General features: G+C 57.2%; 1 protein-coding gene across 10 annotated transcripts in view; it reads left to right on the top strand.

Annotated features, from left to right (window-relative positions):
* Positions 1-15,713, top strand: part of RIPOR1 (RHO family interacting cell polarization regulator 1) — a 119,138-nt gene that overhangs the window by 35,535 nt on the left and 67,890 nt on the right. For 2 of the 10 annotated variants that reach the window (XM_073307133.1, XM_073307132.1), the window contains exon 1: positions 10,574-10,785. The exons of 3 other annotated variants lie outside the window; for them this stretch is intronic. In XM_073307133.1, the coding sequence (XP_073163234.1) occupies positions 10,626-10,785 (160 nt within the window). In that variant the 5' untranslated portion in view covers positions 10,574-10,625. Of the gene's footprint in view, positions 1-10,569; positions 10,786-15,713 lie in introns of those variants that run through there. 5 more of the 10 variants (XM_073307143.1, XM_073307137.1, XM_073307140.1 and 2 more) reach the window with 4 other exon arrangements.

Genomic DNA, 15,713 nt, shown 5'->3' with positions numbered 1-15,713 from the left:
GAGTGCCTGTGGCAGCTGTAAAAGTCTGTGGCTGCTCTAAGCTGCCTTGGGTGCTGACAGGCCCTTTCCCTGTTGGGCTGTAAACATAGAAAGAAGAAGTGGGAGTGGAGGGCAGCCGGACCGTGCCTAGAAGCATGGCGCTGTCTGACTGTGCAGCCCTGGGGCTCGTCCCTGCCAGGCGAGGGTGGAAGTCCAGTGGCTGACTGACTCATAGTGCATGACTGAGGCCAGAGCTCTGGCTTCAGTGTTTCTGCCCCCTTCAGTGCAGGCTTGGAAGCTGCTGCTCGTGGATTTACCCCAGGGCCTCGAGGCTCGGAGGAGCAGAGCTCAGCCTAGGAGATGTCTCTTGGCTTATGAAGCGAGGCGGCTGGGAGCCTGGGTCTTCTGGGCTTATCTCACCCTCTCTTCTAGGCCCTGCCTATGCTAGAACCTGGCGTTGCTGTCGGTGATTGTCGGCAGCAGCCTCCCGAAGTGGTGTTGCAAAGGGCTGGGGTGGGGCAGAACGTGGGCTGGGGACTTGCTGAGATGGGCCAGGCTCTGGGACCAGTACCGAGCATGGGTTTGTCGTGTCCACACCAAGTGGTTGAATAGTTTTCAGTGGCAGCTCAGAAGGGCCTGTGGGCAACCAAATGACCAGGGAAGAGTATAAAAATATTGCTCGGGCAAGCAGGAGTGAAATCAGGAAGGCCAAATCACACCTGGAGTTGCAGCTAGCAAGAGATGTTAAGAGTAACAAGAAGGGTTTCTTCAGGTATGTTAGCAACAAGAAGAAAGTCAAGGAAAGTGTGGCCCCCTTACTGAATGAGGGAGGCAACCTAGTGACAGAGGATGTGGAAAAAGCTAATGTACTCAATGCTTTTTTTGCCTCTGTCTTCACGAACAAGGTCAGCTCCCAGACTACTGCACTGGGCAGCACAGCATGGGGAGGAGGTGACCAGCCCTCTGTGAAGAAAGAAGTGGTTCGGGACTATTTAGAAAAGCTGGACATGCACAAGTCCATGGGGCCGGATGCGTTGCATCCGAGAGTGCTAAAGGAATTGGCGGATGTGATTGCAGAGCCATTGGCCATTATCTTTGAAAACTCATGGCGATCGGGGGAGGTCCCGGACAACTGGAAAAAGGCTAATGTAGTGGCCATCTTTAAAAAAGGGAAGGAGGAGGATCCTGGGAACTACAGGCCAGTCAGCCTCACCTCAGTCCCTGGAAAAATCATGGAGCATGTCCTCAAGGAATCAATCCTGAAGCACTTAGAGGAGAGGGAAGTGATCAGGAACAGTCAGCATGGATTCACCAAGGGCAAGTCATACCTGACTAACCTAATTGTCTTCTGTGTGAGATAACTGACTCTGTGGATGAGGGGAAAGCAGTGGACGTGTTATTCCTTGACTTTAGCAAAGCTTTTGACAGTCTCCCACAGTATTCTTGCCAGCAAGTTAAAGAAGTATGGGCTGGATGAATGGACTATAAGGTGGATAGAAAGCTGGCTAGATTGTCGGGCTCAACGGGTAGTGATCAATGGCTCCATGTCTAGTTGGCAGCTGGTATCAAGCGAAGTGCCCCAAGGGTCGGTCCTGGGGCAGGTTTTGTCCAGTATCTTCATTAATGATCTGGAGGATGGCATGAATTGCTCCCTCAGCAAGTTTGCAGATGACACTAAAGTGGGAGGAGAGGTAGATACGCTGGAGGGTAGGGATAGGATATAGAGGGACCTAGAGAAATTAGAGGATTGGGCCAAAAGAAATCTGATGAGGTTCAACAAGGACAAGTGCAGAGTCCTGCACTTAGGACGGAAGAATCCCATGCACCGCTACAGACTAGGGACCGAATGGCTCGGCAGCAGTTCTGCAGAAAAGGACCTAGGGGTTACAGTCGACGAGAAGCTGGATATGAGTCAACAGTGTGCCCTTGTTGCCAAGAAGGCTAATGGTATTTTGGGCTGTATAAGTAGGGGCATTGCCAGCAGATCGAGGGAGGTGATCGTTCCCCTCTATTCGACATTGGTGAGGCCTCCTCTGGAGTACTGTGTCCAGTTTTGGGCCCCACACTACAAGAAGGATGTGGAAAAATTGGAAAGAGTCCAGCGGAGGGCAACAAAAATGATGAGGGGACTGGAACACATGACTTATGAGGAGAGGCTGAGGGAATTGGGGATGTTTAGTCTATGGAAGAGAAGAATGAGGGGGGATTTGATAGCTGCTTTCAAGTACCTGAAAGGCGGTTCCAAAGAGGATGGATCTAGACTATTCTCAGTGGTAGCTGATGACAGAACAAGGAGTAAAGGTCTCAAGTTGCAGTGGGGGAGGTTTAGGTTGGATATTAGGAAAACCTTTTTCACTAGGAGGTGGTGGAATCTTCTTCCTTAAAAGTTTTTAAGGTGAGGCTTGACAAAGCCCTGGCTGGGATGATTTATTTGGGGATTGGTCCTCCTTTGAGCAGGGGGTTGGACTAGATGACCTCCTGAGGTCCCTTCTAACCCTGATATTCTATGATTCTTATCAGCTCCAGGCCAGTTTCCTAGTGTGGCTGGGACCCAGGTGTGTCTGGGCTGAAGGGTAGGGCCAGGTTTGAACTCCAGCTCAGGCCTAACCCCCTCCGTCTACACACATGTTGTGCTGACTCAGAGCCCTAGCGCCCCATGGGGATGGAGGGTCTGAGCCTCTGGCAAGCTGGGACCCAGGGTTCAAGCCCTGTTGCTTTGGAGCATGCATTGGGAATCCACCAATAGTATCCCAAAATCTCACGGGCCAACTCTCTGTGACCTCTGGACAGTCGAGTTGCCCCATGCTGCACTATGAGCACAGGGCCCGAGCAGCGCTAGGAAGTGTGGGAGTTGAGGGCTGGACTCGGATGCACAATGCAGTGTGGATGCTGGAGCCCTAGGTTAGCAAACCTAGGGTCTGCTGACTTGAGTTCTGCTAGCCCAGCCCTTGCACCATCACTCACACTGATGGTTGGCATTAGCCCATGAAAGCCAGGGCTCCACCTCCATCCTCGACTCTCCCTGTCTAGGGCCTAGGTGTCGCAGCCTAAGTGATGCGTACAACTACCTGGCACATGTGGGGCCCAGTAGGGAAGGCTGGGTTTACATTGCTTTGGGCTGGTCTTGGGCCGGTAATGTGAATTAAGTAGCGCGTGGGTGTTGTCTTTCTGACAAGTATGCGGGGCAGCGCCTGAGTCTCTCCTTGGGACCGGCAGGTGGAGGTGACTGGCATGGGTTAGAAACCTCTGCCAGTGATGCGTTGTCTGCAGTTAGCTCTGACTCATGGGGCAGCCTGCCCTGGTCCCTGATGGACCCGCAGAGCATGGAGCAGGGCTGGCTCATCACGGCGGGAGCCAGTGTGGCACAGGGACCGAAAACCAGGGCTGAATGGCTGGGGACAGCTCAGCTGCCCATGGCCCCAGGCTGAGGGCGCGGAGGTGGCAGCTGGTGGTGCTGGGGCTCTGTGCCCGGGCTTAGCTGAGATCGGAGTCGTTCTGGAGGGGGACTGGACTTCTGAGGGTTGCAGCCTGGAATCTCACCCCCTTGGATAGTGACCAGGGCCAGGCTCCCCGGTGGCTTTTGGGCCAAGTGGATTGAACTGGCAGTTTCTGACTCTGTCCTGCCCTCCAGCTCCTTTACCTACCCAGGTCTCCTATTGTTTGCACTTTTGTCTGTCCAGGTTCAGCTCCATAGGGCGGGGTCCTGCCCGTTGCTTTGTCCGCACGGCCCTGTGCATGCTGGCAGCCCTGCATGCCCATTGCAGGTGATGAGCACAGGGCCCATCCGTGCATTTTGCTACTGAGCTGGGGGTGGGGTCCCTCTGACGCAGGGCTGTACCGAGGGCCCCTCAGGACCGAGTTCCCAGGCAGGAGAAGCTGTTCTGTAGCAGCTAAATGCTCTCCCTTCCCTCTTCTGTGCTCCTGCGGCAGGCTTGAGCTGCCAACCTGCATTGAAACCACACCAGAGGGTTTGAACCAGGGACGACGGCAGGACCTGCCGAGCTGGATTCGTGCTCTGCTGTGAAGCTGGCAGAGCTGCACTGGGCTGGGGAGGGGCTGGTGGACCCTGCGTGAGAGGCACTAGCAGGCCTTGTGAGGACAGCGGTACCTTTGGCAGGCTGAGTGGGTATGAGTCTCAGCCCTGCTGAGTTGCCAAGTAAATGAAAAGCAGCTACGAGCAGGGGGAGGGGAGGGAAAGAGGAGAGGAGCAGGGGTGGAGGGGGACACTCGTTCACTGCTTGCTCCTTGTCGGGGGTAGGTCGGTGTTGCAGGTGGGGGGAGGCTTCGTGCAGGACTCCCAGGCGCTCTGCGAGCTTGAGGCCCCCCCATGCTATCGCTGCCCTCCCAGCTCCCACTGAAGGGCAGCTGGTGGAGCTTGCCGGGAGCGGGCCTGGCCCCCCGCCCCAGGCTGGCCTGTGGGCAGTGCGGCAGAGGCCCTGGCCAGGAGCTCTGCGGGGCCGCAGCTGCGGGCAGGGAGTGCCGGGAGCACGGCCGTTCCAAGGGGTGACGTGGAGTGGAAAGGCCCCGAGCCAGGGCCGTGTGCTTCTCGCCAAAGAGAGCGGAAGGAATGAGCAAAATGGTTCTAGCCTCTGCCGCCCTGCTGGGACCGGGGGCCGCCTCAGGCGCCCCCAGGGACAGGCTCAGTGTGGCCCCATGCAGCCATCAGCAGCTGTCTGAGGGGTGGCGTGGGGGCCATGAGCAGCCTTTGTCTTCTCTCCTGGCAGAGCAGACACAGCTGATGGCTGGCAGCTTTTGCGTCCTGTGACTGACAGGCAATTACTAAGCCTCTCCAGGGAGACACAGGTGGCTCTTGGATGGAGGGCTGTGCCTCTGCTGTGCTCGCCTCCCCCCATGAAGTTGGCCTGCAGACGGCCCTGGCTCTTCGTGGCAGCAGAGACCCTGCAGGTGCAGCCCCTGGGCTCGTGCCTCGTTAGGGGCCGGATTCAGGGCTGGTGGAGCAGGGGCACCTCTGCTCACGTCTAGGCACCCTCCTGAAGCCAGACGTTACAAAGGTGTGGGCCGTGTCTCTGTGGGGGCTGGTCACTGCACTGGGGAAGAGGGGTGCGTGGTATTTCATTGTGTTAGCTTCCTAACCGGGCTCTGTGACTCTCTCTGCTCCGCAGCAGGGTCTGCTGGGCAGCGCCACTCAGGGCTTAGATCCTGACATGCCCACAGCGCGTTCTGGCCTGTCAGCGTTAACCCCTTAGTGCCATCCGATGTCAGTCCTCAAGCTAAATGGGAAATGCTGTTGCATGGAGAATTTATTCCCCTCCCCTCGAGTGTGCATGCCGGGGATTTGCTGTGGAGCTACTGGCAGGCGAATCCAAACCTCCCTTCATTTGGAAGGGTTTTCCCTATTTGATGGGTGGAGCTTGAGTGGAGAGGGCTCCAGGGAGCTTGGAGCAGGCTGTGCCCCTGGCCCAGACAGTGCTGAGCAGAGACCTTTGTGGAGTTAATGTTTACTAGCAAAAGTGCATGGTGAGGCTCCCTGGGTGCGGAGAGGGGGGCCAGAGTGGCGGGTGGGGAACTGCCCAGTAGCGTAGCTACTCCCCACTTCCTCTCCACCTAGCCCCTCGGCCGCAGGGCCTTGTTTCTCACCTATGGCCCATTCGTTGTGAAGTTGCCACCTGGGAGTTCTCCCAAGAGAGCAGCCCATCCCGGTGCAATGGCGGTACACGCTGCTGAGCCTGCGCTGACGATGCTGTCCTGGGGCCTCTCAAAGCTAGAGGTGGGGAGCTGCCAAAGACCTTGTCTTTGCTTGCGGTGGCTGTAGGCCATGTGTAGCTGCATGCCACAGGCTTTGTCCGCACTCGCTGCAGTGTGTAGCTACGTATGGCAGCTAAAGGCTTTGGCAGTGGGATGTGATGCCGCTACGTGTAGCAGTGTAGGCATGGGAGGTGCAGCCTGGGCATGGAGCAGGCAGTACGTACTTCCTGTGCTGAGGGGAAGCCAGCAGGGTATTTGAGCCCCACCGAAGGGGAGCCAGGTCCAAGGAGCCCAGCATAGCCGGAGAGGGCATGTGATTGTATTGTGAATACCTGCTCCCTATTGAGGGTAGTGTCACTAGTCAGCGGGTTCACTTTGTGGGCAGAGTGCCACTCCACTCCTCATCCTCCTCCTGCCCCGGCCTGGGTGTACCATCCAGAGAGGACACCTGAAGTCAGTACGTTTAGCTTGGGCCAGACGGAGGGTTATTCTGCCCTGGAAATCCAAGGTCTGGCCGTCTAGCTGATTGCAGTCTGGGGGTCTGCTGACTCGTAAGGCTTTAGTACGGTGCTGAAGGGTGCATGATGCAAGTCCCCGGGTCCGGCAGTATGTACGGCTACCACGGGATCCAGCTGCCATCAGACAGAACAGGGCGCGTCCCCTGGAGCCTCCCCCGTCAGTATGTTCAGTGACAGCACCCAGAGCATACAGCTGGTGGGAAGAGCGGCAGGGTAACTGCCCCAGGTGCTTTGCAGACCTCCAGGCTGGGGAAGACCGGATGGTGTAATGGCCTGACTTGCGCCCTTGCTGCCCTTCCTGCCCTTCTTCTGCCCAGAACCTCCCAGACCAGGAGAGTAAAGAGAGACATGGAACTGCCAGTTCGAGCCTTGTGCTCAGATGTAACTGGGGGAAGCTGGAAGGAGTGTTCGGGAGAAAAGTGACCGGATGGGGGTTGTTTGGGTGTGTTTTGTGGCATCTCTGTGTGCTTCTGCTTTGGTGTCTATTTCAGTTTAATTCCCTAGTGATCATGCTAAGAGGGCCTGTTCTCTTCTTTCTTCTCTACGCTGTTCAGGTTTTTTGTGATCCAACTGCATCTTCTAGGCCAGAATGGCTTATTCTATGTATTTGAGAGGTCGCATGATGCAGTGTGTAGAGGGGTTGGGAGCTGGGACTTGTGGGTTCTCTTCCTGGCTTTGTCACAGACTCCCTCTGTGACCCTGGAGCAGTCCCTTCGCCTGGGTGCGTCAGTGGCTCGTGGTTGGGCATACTGCTCCGGTAAGGAGTGGGACGCCCTGTGAGACTTGCAGGAGCAGTGCCTCAGCACACGGCATTGTTTGTTGTTCCACTTCATTGCCCTGCTTACTTCATTGCAATTTTGCAAACCCTGAACATAAAGTGGGATTAGTGTTCTTGCATCAGACCATTGCTGCCTCTCCTTTGAACGATGGGACGGTCCACAGGGGTCTGGGACAGGCGTGGCCCATTTCAAACTAGGGCGATCCTGCAAAATCTAGGCCAGATGTGAGAGTGGGGGAGCTTTGCAGACCTCTGAGCTGGGAAGGATGGGTGCAGCCATGCCAGTAAGCTCTGCTTCATTGATGGTTGGAGATGTGCTACCCTCACGCCGGTGCATCCACAGCTCTGCCGGCCTGTGACAGGCATGGGAACTGGGGACCAAGTACAGGTCTCCCCAGAGCACGGAGCAGGAGCTTGGGTCAGTACCCAGCATAGCCAGTTCTTGCCTGCTCAAAAGCTGGCCGTGGCAATTCCCTGCTGAACTCTAGAGTGGTTGAGTCCTTGAACCTGGAGCTGACAGAGCCCTGTTAGATCAGCCAGCCTGTCCCCCAGGGTCACCACAGGATTGTTCCTGACAGCAGGGTGGGCTGGGGCTGAGGTGGTACCGGCCTCTGCTGTGTCAGGCTGAGAGTGCTGGCTGCTGCTCGGGAGCTGTGGAGTGACTGCCCCAGCCTGGGGTGCCTTGGGCTAGTCTGACAGCACGAGATTCATTTGCTCTTTGAAGCCGGCTGGGCGGTGACCTGTAGCTCGTGACGCAAGCGCTGAGCAGAGCTGCGCACAGCACCCCTGGATAAGAAAACTACGTACAGCTGCAAACTGCGAGGGCAACGGCCCAGACTGTGCTCCCGGCATGCAGAGCCTCTTGCCCGTGAGCTCCTCTGACTCCAGTTCTCTCCTGGGGTGGGTGGGGAGAGGTGGCTGGCATAATGTGGCTAGTGTGGGGCTGGTTTGCAGCCTTGGTACAAGAGGGTTTGTGGGTGGGGGCAAGAATGAACTAAACCCTTCATTGTTTTCCTTGATTAGCTGGAAAGGGGCCGCCTCCCTGCTCTGTGCTGGAGGGAGATGCAACTTCCCTTGCAGCACCTCGCACGGAGCTTGTACACCGGGATGCAGTTACATCTCCATCCTCGACCTCGCACGGAGCTTGTACACCGGGATGCAGTTACATCTCCATCCTCGAGTGCAGTGGGGCTGAAGGGCAGACTCTTGGAATGTGGGAATTCTCTCTCTGAGCCTAGGCCTGGCTGCAGATGCCCTCTGTATGGAGCATATTGTACCTGCAGGCTGCAGGTTTAATTGCACTCGCCTGCTGCATCCTGGAAGTCAGGGAGACCCCGGAACAATTGTAGCTGGTGTGTCTTGGCTTGGGCCCTGAGTGAGCAGGGCTGCCCCTCCTGCACATGCCCTTGCTGCTTCTGGCCGCATTGTCTGGAGCTGACTCCCCACTAGGAGGCGCTGTCTTTATGGGGAGGCAACTTTGAGCTCAAGCCTCCGGCTCCCACCCTCCAGAATGAAGCTCTTCAAATCACCAGGGGAGGCAGCAAGGTCTAGTGGTTAGAGCACATGACTGGGAGTCTGGACTTCTGGGTTCTGTTCCTGCCTCGGCCGCTGGCTCACTAAGGTGGCCTTGGGTGTGTCACTTCCCCTCCCCGGGCCTCAGTTTCCTTATCAGTGAAATGTGTTTAATTGTACTCTCCTGCTGCAGCAAGGTGCTTTTGAGACCTTTGGATGGGAACCTGTCTGGACAAGCTGAGTGTTAGTGTCAAGGTGTTCTCACTGCTGTCCACAAAGGGGGCTCGCTACCCACAGGGGGATGGACGTAGCTGCCCAGGGTAAGGGCCCAGCGAGAGGTGACTCAGGCTGGGGTGCGTCATTTCATGGCCGACACACCCATGTTAGAGACAAGGATGGCTGCAATCTGCTCCCTCACGTGCCAGCAGGTACTTCCTTGGGGCTCCTGGGGAGCAGCCAGTGCAGCCCATCTGTGCACTCATGCCCTAGGGGCTGTGCCTGGCGCTACCCAGGCTCTGATTTCCACACTGGGTTTGTCAGTTCGTGGCATGCGTGTGAGAGACACGTTTCCCCTGAGCTCAGAGTCCAGTGGCATTGGCCCTGGGGAGAGTGGGTGGTGTAGGGCCTGGATTCAGTGGTAATACCCTTCTGCTGGGACTCACATGATCCTGGGACCATCTGCCGAGGTGTGAGACGCAATCGAAATGCTGCCAGCTCCATCCAGAGCAAGGCTGCCCTTTGATGGCCCTGCCCCACGCGGGGTCAGCCACGGGATGGCGCTGTCTCATAGGGTGGATAAGAACATAAGAACAGCCACACTGGGTCAGACCAGTGATCCATCTAGCTCAGTATCCTGTCTTTCAACAGTGGCCAGTGCCAGGTGCCCCAGAGGGAATGAACAGAACAGGGAATCATCAAGTGATCCATCCCCTGTTGCCCATTCCCAGCTTCTGGCCGTCATAGGTTAGGACACCCAGAACACAGGGTGGCGTCCCTGCCCATTGTGTCTAATAGCCATTGATGGACTTACCCTCCATGAACATATCTAGTTATTTTTTTAATGCAGTTATGCTTATGGCCTTCACAACATGCCCCGGCAGTGAGTTCCACAGGTTGGCTGTGTGCTGTGTGAAGAACTTCCATTTGTTGGTTCTAGACCTGCTGCCTCTTAATTACACTGGGTGACCCCTGGATGGGTGTGTGGAATAGTCCAGTTTGGGGGCTAGTGTTATCCGCCCTGCTTTACAGATGACCACAGAGAGGGCAAGGGACCGCTCAAGATCCCAGCCAGTCAGTGGCAGAGCTGGGAATGGGACCCAGGGATCCTGTGCACTAGTCCATGCTACTTTCACCTGTCTTGTGTCCTCAGTGAAGCCTGAGTTGTACAGAGCTTGGGGGAGCGGGGAATGGCTGGCACCATTACCCCATGTCTGCCGTTCCTGTTGGCTACTCATGCTGACTGGTGCAAGAGAGGTCACCTCTGTCATGTGAGGCCTGAAAGCTCTTGAGGGCTCCTGGGGAAGGCTGCCCCCAGCCAGAAGGGAACCATAGCTGGAGCTGCCTGCACTGACCACAGGGACAGAGCTGGGCTCAGTGGGGCAGAACTGAGCAAGCAGGAACTTCAGGAAAGCATCCCACTGGGCCCTGCTGTTCCGGTCCTGGAGACCCACCCAGGCTGAGTCCTGACCGGCAGCCCCCACCCCTCAGTGCTCCACACTGGGCCTTTGTCAGTCTTGCTGGCCCCAAACACCTTTCCCTTGTGACCCAGTGTGACTGGAGTCTCTTCTGTGTGGGTCCGGGGGGGCTTGAGCAATTGGCTCTTGCCAGTAGTGCCCTCTGGTGGGGGCTCCCCCCCCCCCAAGCCTTGCAGGACACGGGCCTGATTCTGGCATGTCTCCCCAGGGCCCAGTGAGCACTGTGGTACCAGTCTCCTCATTGCAGTCGCCCACCGAATGCAGGCTCTGAGTGGCACTCGGCCGGGCTAAGCCCAGACTCGTTGCCAGGTTCCTGGCTTGCCCCCTTCTCTCAGTGCCAGCCTCGCAGCGCTGGGCGCTCTCCCTATCAGTGGGGGCTGGGGGAGGAGTTCCCAGCTCTTTGCAGCTGATATCCCTGTAGTTTCCTGTCTGAATCACATGGCTGGAGCCAGTTTCCATGGAGAAGGCGAAGGGGGTGGGCTCCCGTGTGCCTTTAAGACTTCAGTGTTTTCCTTCTGTCCATGGGAGTGGAACAAAGGGAAGGCGAGTGGCTGGCTGCGTGCTCCCTGCACGCTCGCTCTGCCTTGGCACCGGACATGTGAGTGCCAGTGGGCGGAGGGGCAGTGCCGGAAAGGGGGTGGGGGTGATGGGGGGCTGCTGGCTTGTTTAGGGATGCCCCCCCCCCCCCGCTCTGGTATTTGCATCCTGCTGAACGGCCCTGTGGGGGAGATGCTGGGCCGAGTGCCTGTAGAGAAGGGGACGCAGCCCAGAGCTGGGCCAGCAAACCTTGGCTGTCCCTGCGGGATCTGGCTGGTGCTCATGGTGGTGGCTTTTGCCTGCAGGGTGATCTCTGGTTAGCGTGGTGACACTGGTCTGAGCACAGGCTTGTGGCCTTTTGACAGGCAGGGCATGCAGAGCCTTAGGATACCTCCTTGCAGTCAGTGCTGGCCGCTCTGCGTGCCATGGACCAGCCGGGCTTTGCCAGCAGTCATACCTGGCAGTGCCTGCTCTCTGGGCCAGGGCTTCGCTCCTGAGCCCTATTGTTCTCAAGTTCAGCCTTGTGCTTGGGTATTTACAATAGTTGTAATCCAGGGGTTTGGATTGATGTCCCTGGGGACCAGGATAGGCAGCCCCCGTCCCTGCTGCCAGGCCAATAGGCCCTGGAGGGACCCACTCCGAGATATTCAGGCCTTGGTCTCTGCAGAGCAGGGGTCCATGAGTGTCACTGGGCTGAATGTACAGCTGCTGTGTCCTCTCGGGACTGGGTTTAATCCCCTGGTGCTGCCCACGGCCCGTTTCATGCAGACACTAACCTCGGGGCGCTTGGTCACGTGGATTTTTGCAAGCCAATGATGGCTGGGGCTGACCGCATGCACGCTGAGTTGGTGGCAAAGCGCCCACTGGCCTCGTGGACTGAGGCTGATAGCAGACAAAACCCCGCTTGTTCCTGTCAGGGAAGGATACGTCTGGTTTCCTGGGAGGCTCGGGGAGAACTGGAAAGGACTAATTGGAAGCCAAGTCATTACATAGAGGAATCTCCCCAAGCCACCCCCTGCCTGGGGCTTGGTGGGTTCACCCCTCGCTGTGTGGCTCCCAGAGGTGCTGTGCTGCTGGACGAGATTCAGGCCAGGGCCAGCTGGAGGGCGATGTCATTCGCAATGCCCCACCCCTGCGGCTGCATCCGGTTCCCAGTGCCTCAGCGCAGGATCCGCAGGGGCTGGAGGCTGGGGCCCTTGACGTAGGCAGGCTGTGGGGGCACTTGGGAAGGCCACCCACTGCCAGTCGATCAATGGCTGTTTGTCCTGCTGGCGGCTGCCTCCTCCCTGGGTTAGCACTTTCTCCTTTCTCTGCTATTGTGACAGGCTGAGGAATGCTTAAGGAATTGAAAGGACAAACCTTGCTTTGTTGCTGCCTTGGCTACTCCCATGTATTCCTGCCCAGCCACTGCCTGCCCAGAAAACTGGGGTGGGGGTGGGGGTGTTAATGCCCGCTTCCCAGTCAGTTCTGCTGGGTTGCTAGACCTGGGTGTACCCCAGAACCTTGCAGTGAGCTGGATGGTGCCTGGAGAATGGGCAGGCATCTGGGCCAGGCCTGGGAAATGTTACCAGCCACCCACTAGCCAGAGGCCAGCTGGAAAGGGGTTGGGGGGTGGACAGGGGGCACTGGGCTCTGCTCTGACCCGGCTTGGAAGCTCAGTCTGTCATGCTGGCCCCTAGCTAGCTGCTGTCTGACAAATGCCATCCACGTCCACCCCCTCCCACCCCCACAGTGTTCCTTGGAGGCGGGGCATTGTGACAACCGAATTGCAGAGCTCACACCTCATTAACCATACCTCCCTGACCCCCACCCCGTGGCAGGTGACTGATGAGGTGCTCAGAGCTGTGACAGATTGAGGTGGCATACGTGCTGACCAGTAGAGCTGGGAGCAAATAGTTATACCAGGCCCCACACGCCTGGGTTAGTGCTGGCTAGAACCCTCGCAGGGGCAAGCGCAGGGGGTGGGGGAGTTGGCTACCCTCACTGGGGCAAGCGCGCATGGCAGTGGCTGTGGGGGGGAATTGACAAACACCCCGTGCGGATGAGCCTGCCGGGTGACTGTCCTGGCACAGGCTGCGCCAGCGGTGAGCCTCCAGACCTGCGGGAATCCCCTGGTGCTGAGGAGCCACCAGCACCTGCTCAGGGCCGGCGGGTGATGTTCTCAGGGCTAGAGGAACCAGGTTACGTGCCCGTCAAGTGCTGAGGAAGGGTGAGAAGTGCCGAGGGGGCGCAAGAATGTCTGAGCTAGTGCTGCTCCTCCAGCAGGGCACTGACTCCTGCCTTAGGGGCCTCTCCCCGCCAGCACCTGGAGAGGGGGCTGCTGGCCCATGAGAGATCCCAGGACACAGGGGCTGCATCCCTGGGTCTCCATGGTCCCCTCTTGGCCCGGGAATGGGGAGGAGCTCTGGTGGCGCAGGACCCATAGTGGCGCCTGGCCAGGCCTTCTCACTGTCCCCTTCCTCCTTGGCCTCTCCCTCGGGGCTATTTATAGGGACATCCACTCTATTTCTGTCCTGCTGAGGGAGATGCGAGGAAGTGAAGTGGGGAGGGGGTTGCTAGGGCTGATCCCATTTGTGCCTCAGAGCCCCCGCTTGGTCTGCCCCCAAGGACTCAGCGCTGAGTCCTGCATGCACCCACTTTCTCCCTGCTCCTGGGACTCGCTGCTCGGCTGGGATCTGACCTTGCAAACCCGGTGGGGGAACCCCTGTGTCCCCACTGACTTCCTGGGGCCTGGCTCTAAGGGCTGCTCTCCATTGCTTCTCTTGGGGGTGATTTTTTTTTAACACTGAAATAGCTACGTTGTGCAGCCCCTAGTGTGGACACAGCGACAGGGGTCTAGAGACACCCTGTGCCAAGACAGCTTATCCCCCTGCCCTATAGGAATAGTGCACTGGTGTGAGCATCTTCACCCTGGGTTCACAGTGTCCACAATGGGGCAGTCAAATCAGCCCTGCCTCCTAGCACCAGGATTGGCAGAGGGCAAGTGGTGGCCAAAGCACCTGAGCCAAAAGCGGCAAAGCAATGCAGCCCCCATGGAATAGTCCCGCCCCATTGATTGGGGGTGAAACCAATCGGGCTCCGTTCCATTTAATGGGACTTTTAGGGCAATTGTTCTAGAAACGTAGAGTCTAACAGAGAAGGGTGTCCTGCTGCGGTGTTTAAACCATCTGATAGAATTTAATAGAGAAATCTGTGGCAGAATTTATGTCTCCTGGGTGACCTAAAAATCTCTAGGACTCTCAAAGGAAGGGCTCAGGGTGCCTGGAAAATACTGGTTAGCAGATTCCTGAGGCTTTGACCACGAAATCTATCTGTAGGGACTGGCTCCTGGAGAGCAGTGGTGAATCTTAGTCCCGTGGGTGAGGGCCGCATGGAAGTGGGAGGGAACTAGAAATGGAGCCTTCCAAAAGAAAACCAGGGACTCAGGTGAGAGGAAAAGCCAGAGTAGAAAGTCCACGGTGCCTGGAGGAGCCCTGAACATGACAGGCCAGAGCTGTGTGGGAGTGACAGGAGGTGCAGAGTGGAAATGGGGTGAGAGTCTAGCAGTGAGGGGAATTAGACACTGGAATAGTTAACCAGGGAGCTGGTGGTCTCGCCATAGCTTGGAGAATAGGTAGCTTTCTGTCAGACATGTTGTAATCCAGCTTCTGGGATGAGCTCCGTCATCTAGGTGGGCAGGGGGCGGAGCGACTGGTCATGGAATCCCCTTCCATTATGGGCCCTGGGGAGAGCAGGGCACCTGCATTGTCCTCAGCATGCTCGTGATGCTTGCAGCTCTGCATGAAGACAATAATTGTAATCAATTCTCAGGCTTCAGACAGGTGCCTGCAGGGTCAGGAAGGAATCACCCTCCCAGTTGCACAATTGGTCAGATGTTTTTTTTTTTTTTTTGGGGGGGGTGGCAGGGGGTTTGCCTTCCTCTAAAGCATCAGAGATTGGCTACAGCTGGAAACAGGACAGGGTTTCAGACTCCTGCGGGTGGTCCAGACTCCTCTGTTTAGATGCCTGGGACTTGCTCCCATGCTCAGGATCTAATTGATCACCAGGTTTGGGAAGGAATTTTCCCCCAAGTCAGATTGGCTGGGACCCTAGGGGGGTTTCACCTTCCTCTGCAGCGTGGGGCACGGTTTTTCTTCAGTTTTTCTTCTGTCACACCTCATCTCATCAGTCCCTGCCATTCCAGGGCCCCTCAGTCCCTGCTGCTCTCTGCCTGTGGCACACGATACTTTAGTCTCCCGAGGACAGAAATGCTTCAGGCAAACATAACTGAGCTCCATGCGGGGTGTCTGGGTGGGATTCATTGGCTGGAGGACACAGGTGCTCAGACTGTCTGAAATCTAGGAAAGGGGCAGGAAGAAGTGTTGGGAGACCCGTCCAAGAGGTTGTCCATCAATCTGCAGCTGCCTGGGGTGGAGCAGGGCTGCGATATTTAGTTAATTTTTGCGGGAGCATTTTGGGGATCAGAAGGGGACATCTCGGGTCTGTGAGCCTGCCAGCAGCCTTCAGAATCCAGAATGAGAGCCCTGTGAATCCAGCTTCGTTCCAGGCTGGCGGCCTTTGCTTGTGCGGGGCTCCAGGGAACTGGAGTGAGGGGTGAGAAGTGCGTGGCTTTGCAGACTGTGCCTAGACTTGCCATGGCTTTGTTGTGGATCTTGCATGACGCATGCTGCATCCCCTGCTGCACTCCCCTCTCTGCTGGCCAAGCACTCCCTGTGGGAAGGCCCCAGGTCCCAAACCCCTCTGTGATCAGATCCTGCTGCCTCAGCGGGAGTCTTGCCATTGATGTCAGTGGAAGCAGGAAGAGAGACCTTGAGGTTCATGCTGAATTCCCTTTGCTCTCCCTTCCTTGACTTCGGTGCCCCTCGCGCTTGGGATGGATGGGCAGTGCTGAGTAGGGAGGACACCTGGCAGAGAGAGAGCCCTCTGGGCACAGCTGGTTTCACTTCTCAGAGCAAACCCTTGAAAGTGGTGGCATGGGATTGGCATAAA

Source organism: Lepidochelys kempii, chromosome 12, assembly GCF_965140265.1.
Source record: "Lepidochelys kempii isolate rLepKem1 chromosome 12, rLepKem1.hap2, whole genome shotgun sequence".
NCBI classification, from domain to species: domain Eukaryota; kingdom Metazoa; phylum Chordata; order Testudines; family Cheloniidae; genus Lepidochelys; species Lepidochelys kempii.
The sequence above is the reverse complement of the archived record's forward strand: the minus strand, read 5'-3'. Positions and strand labels throughout refer to the sequence as shown.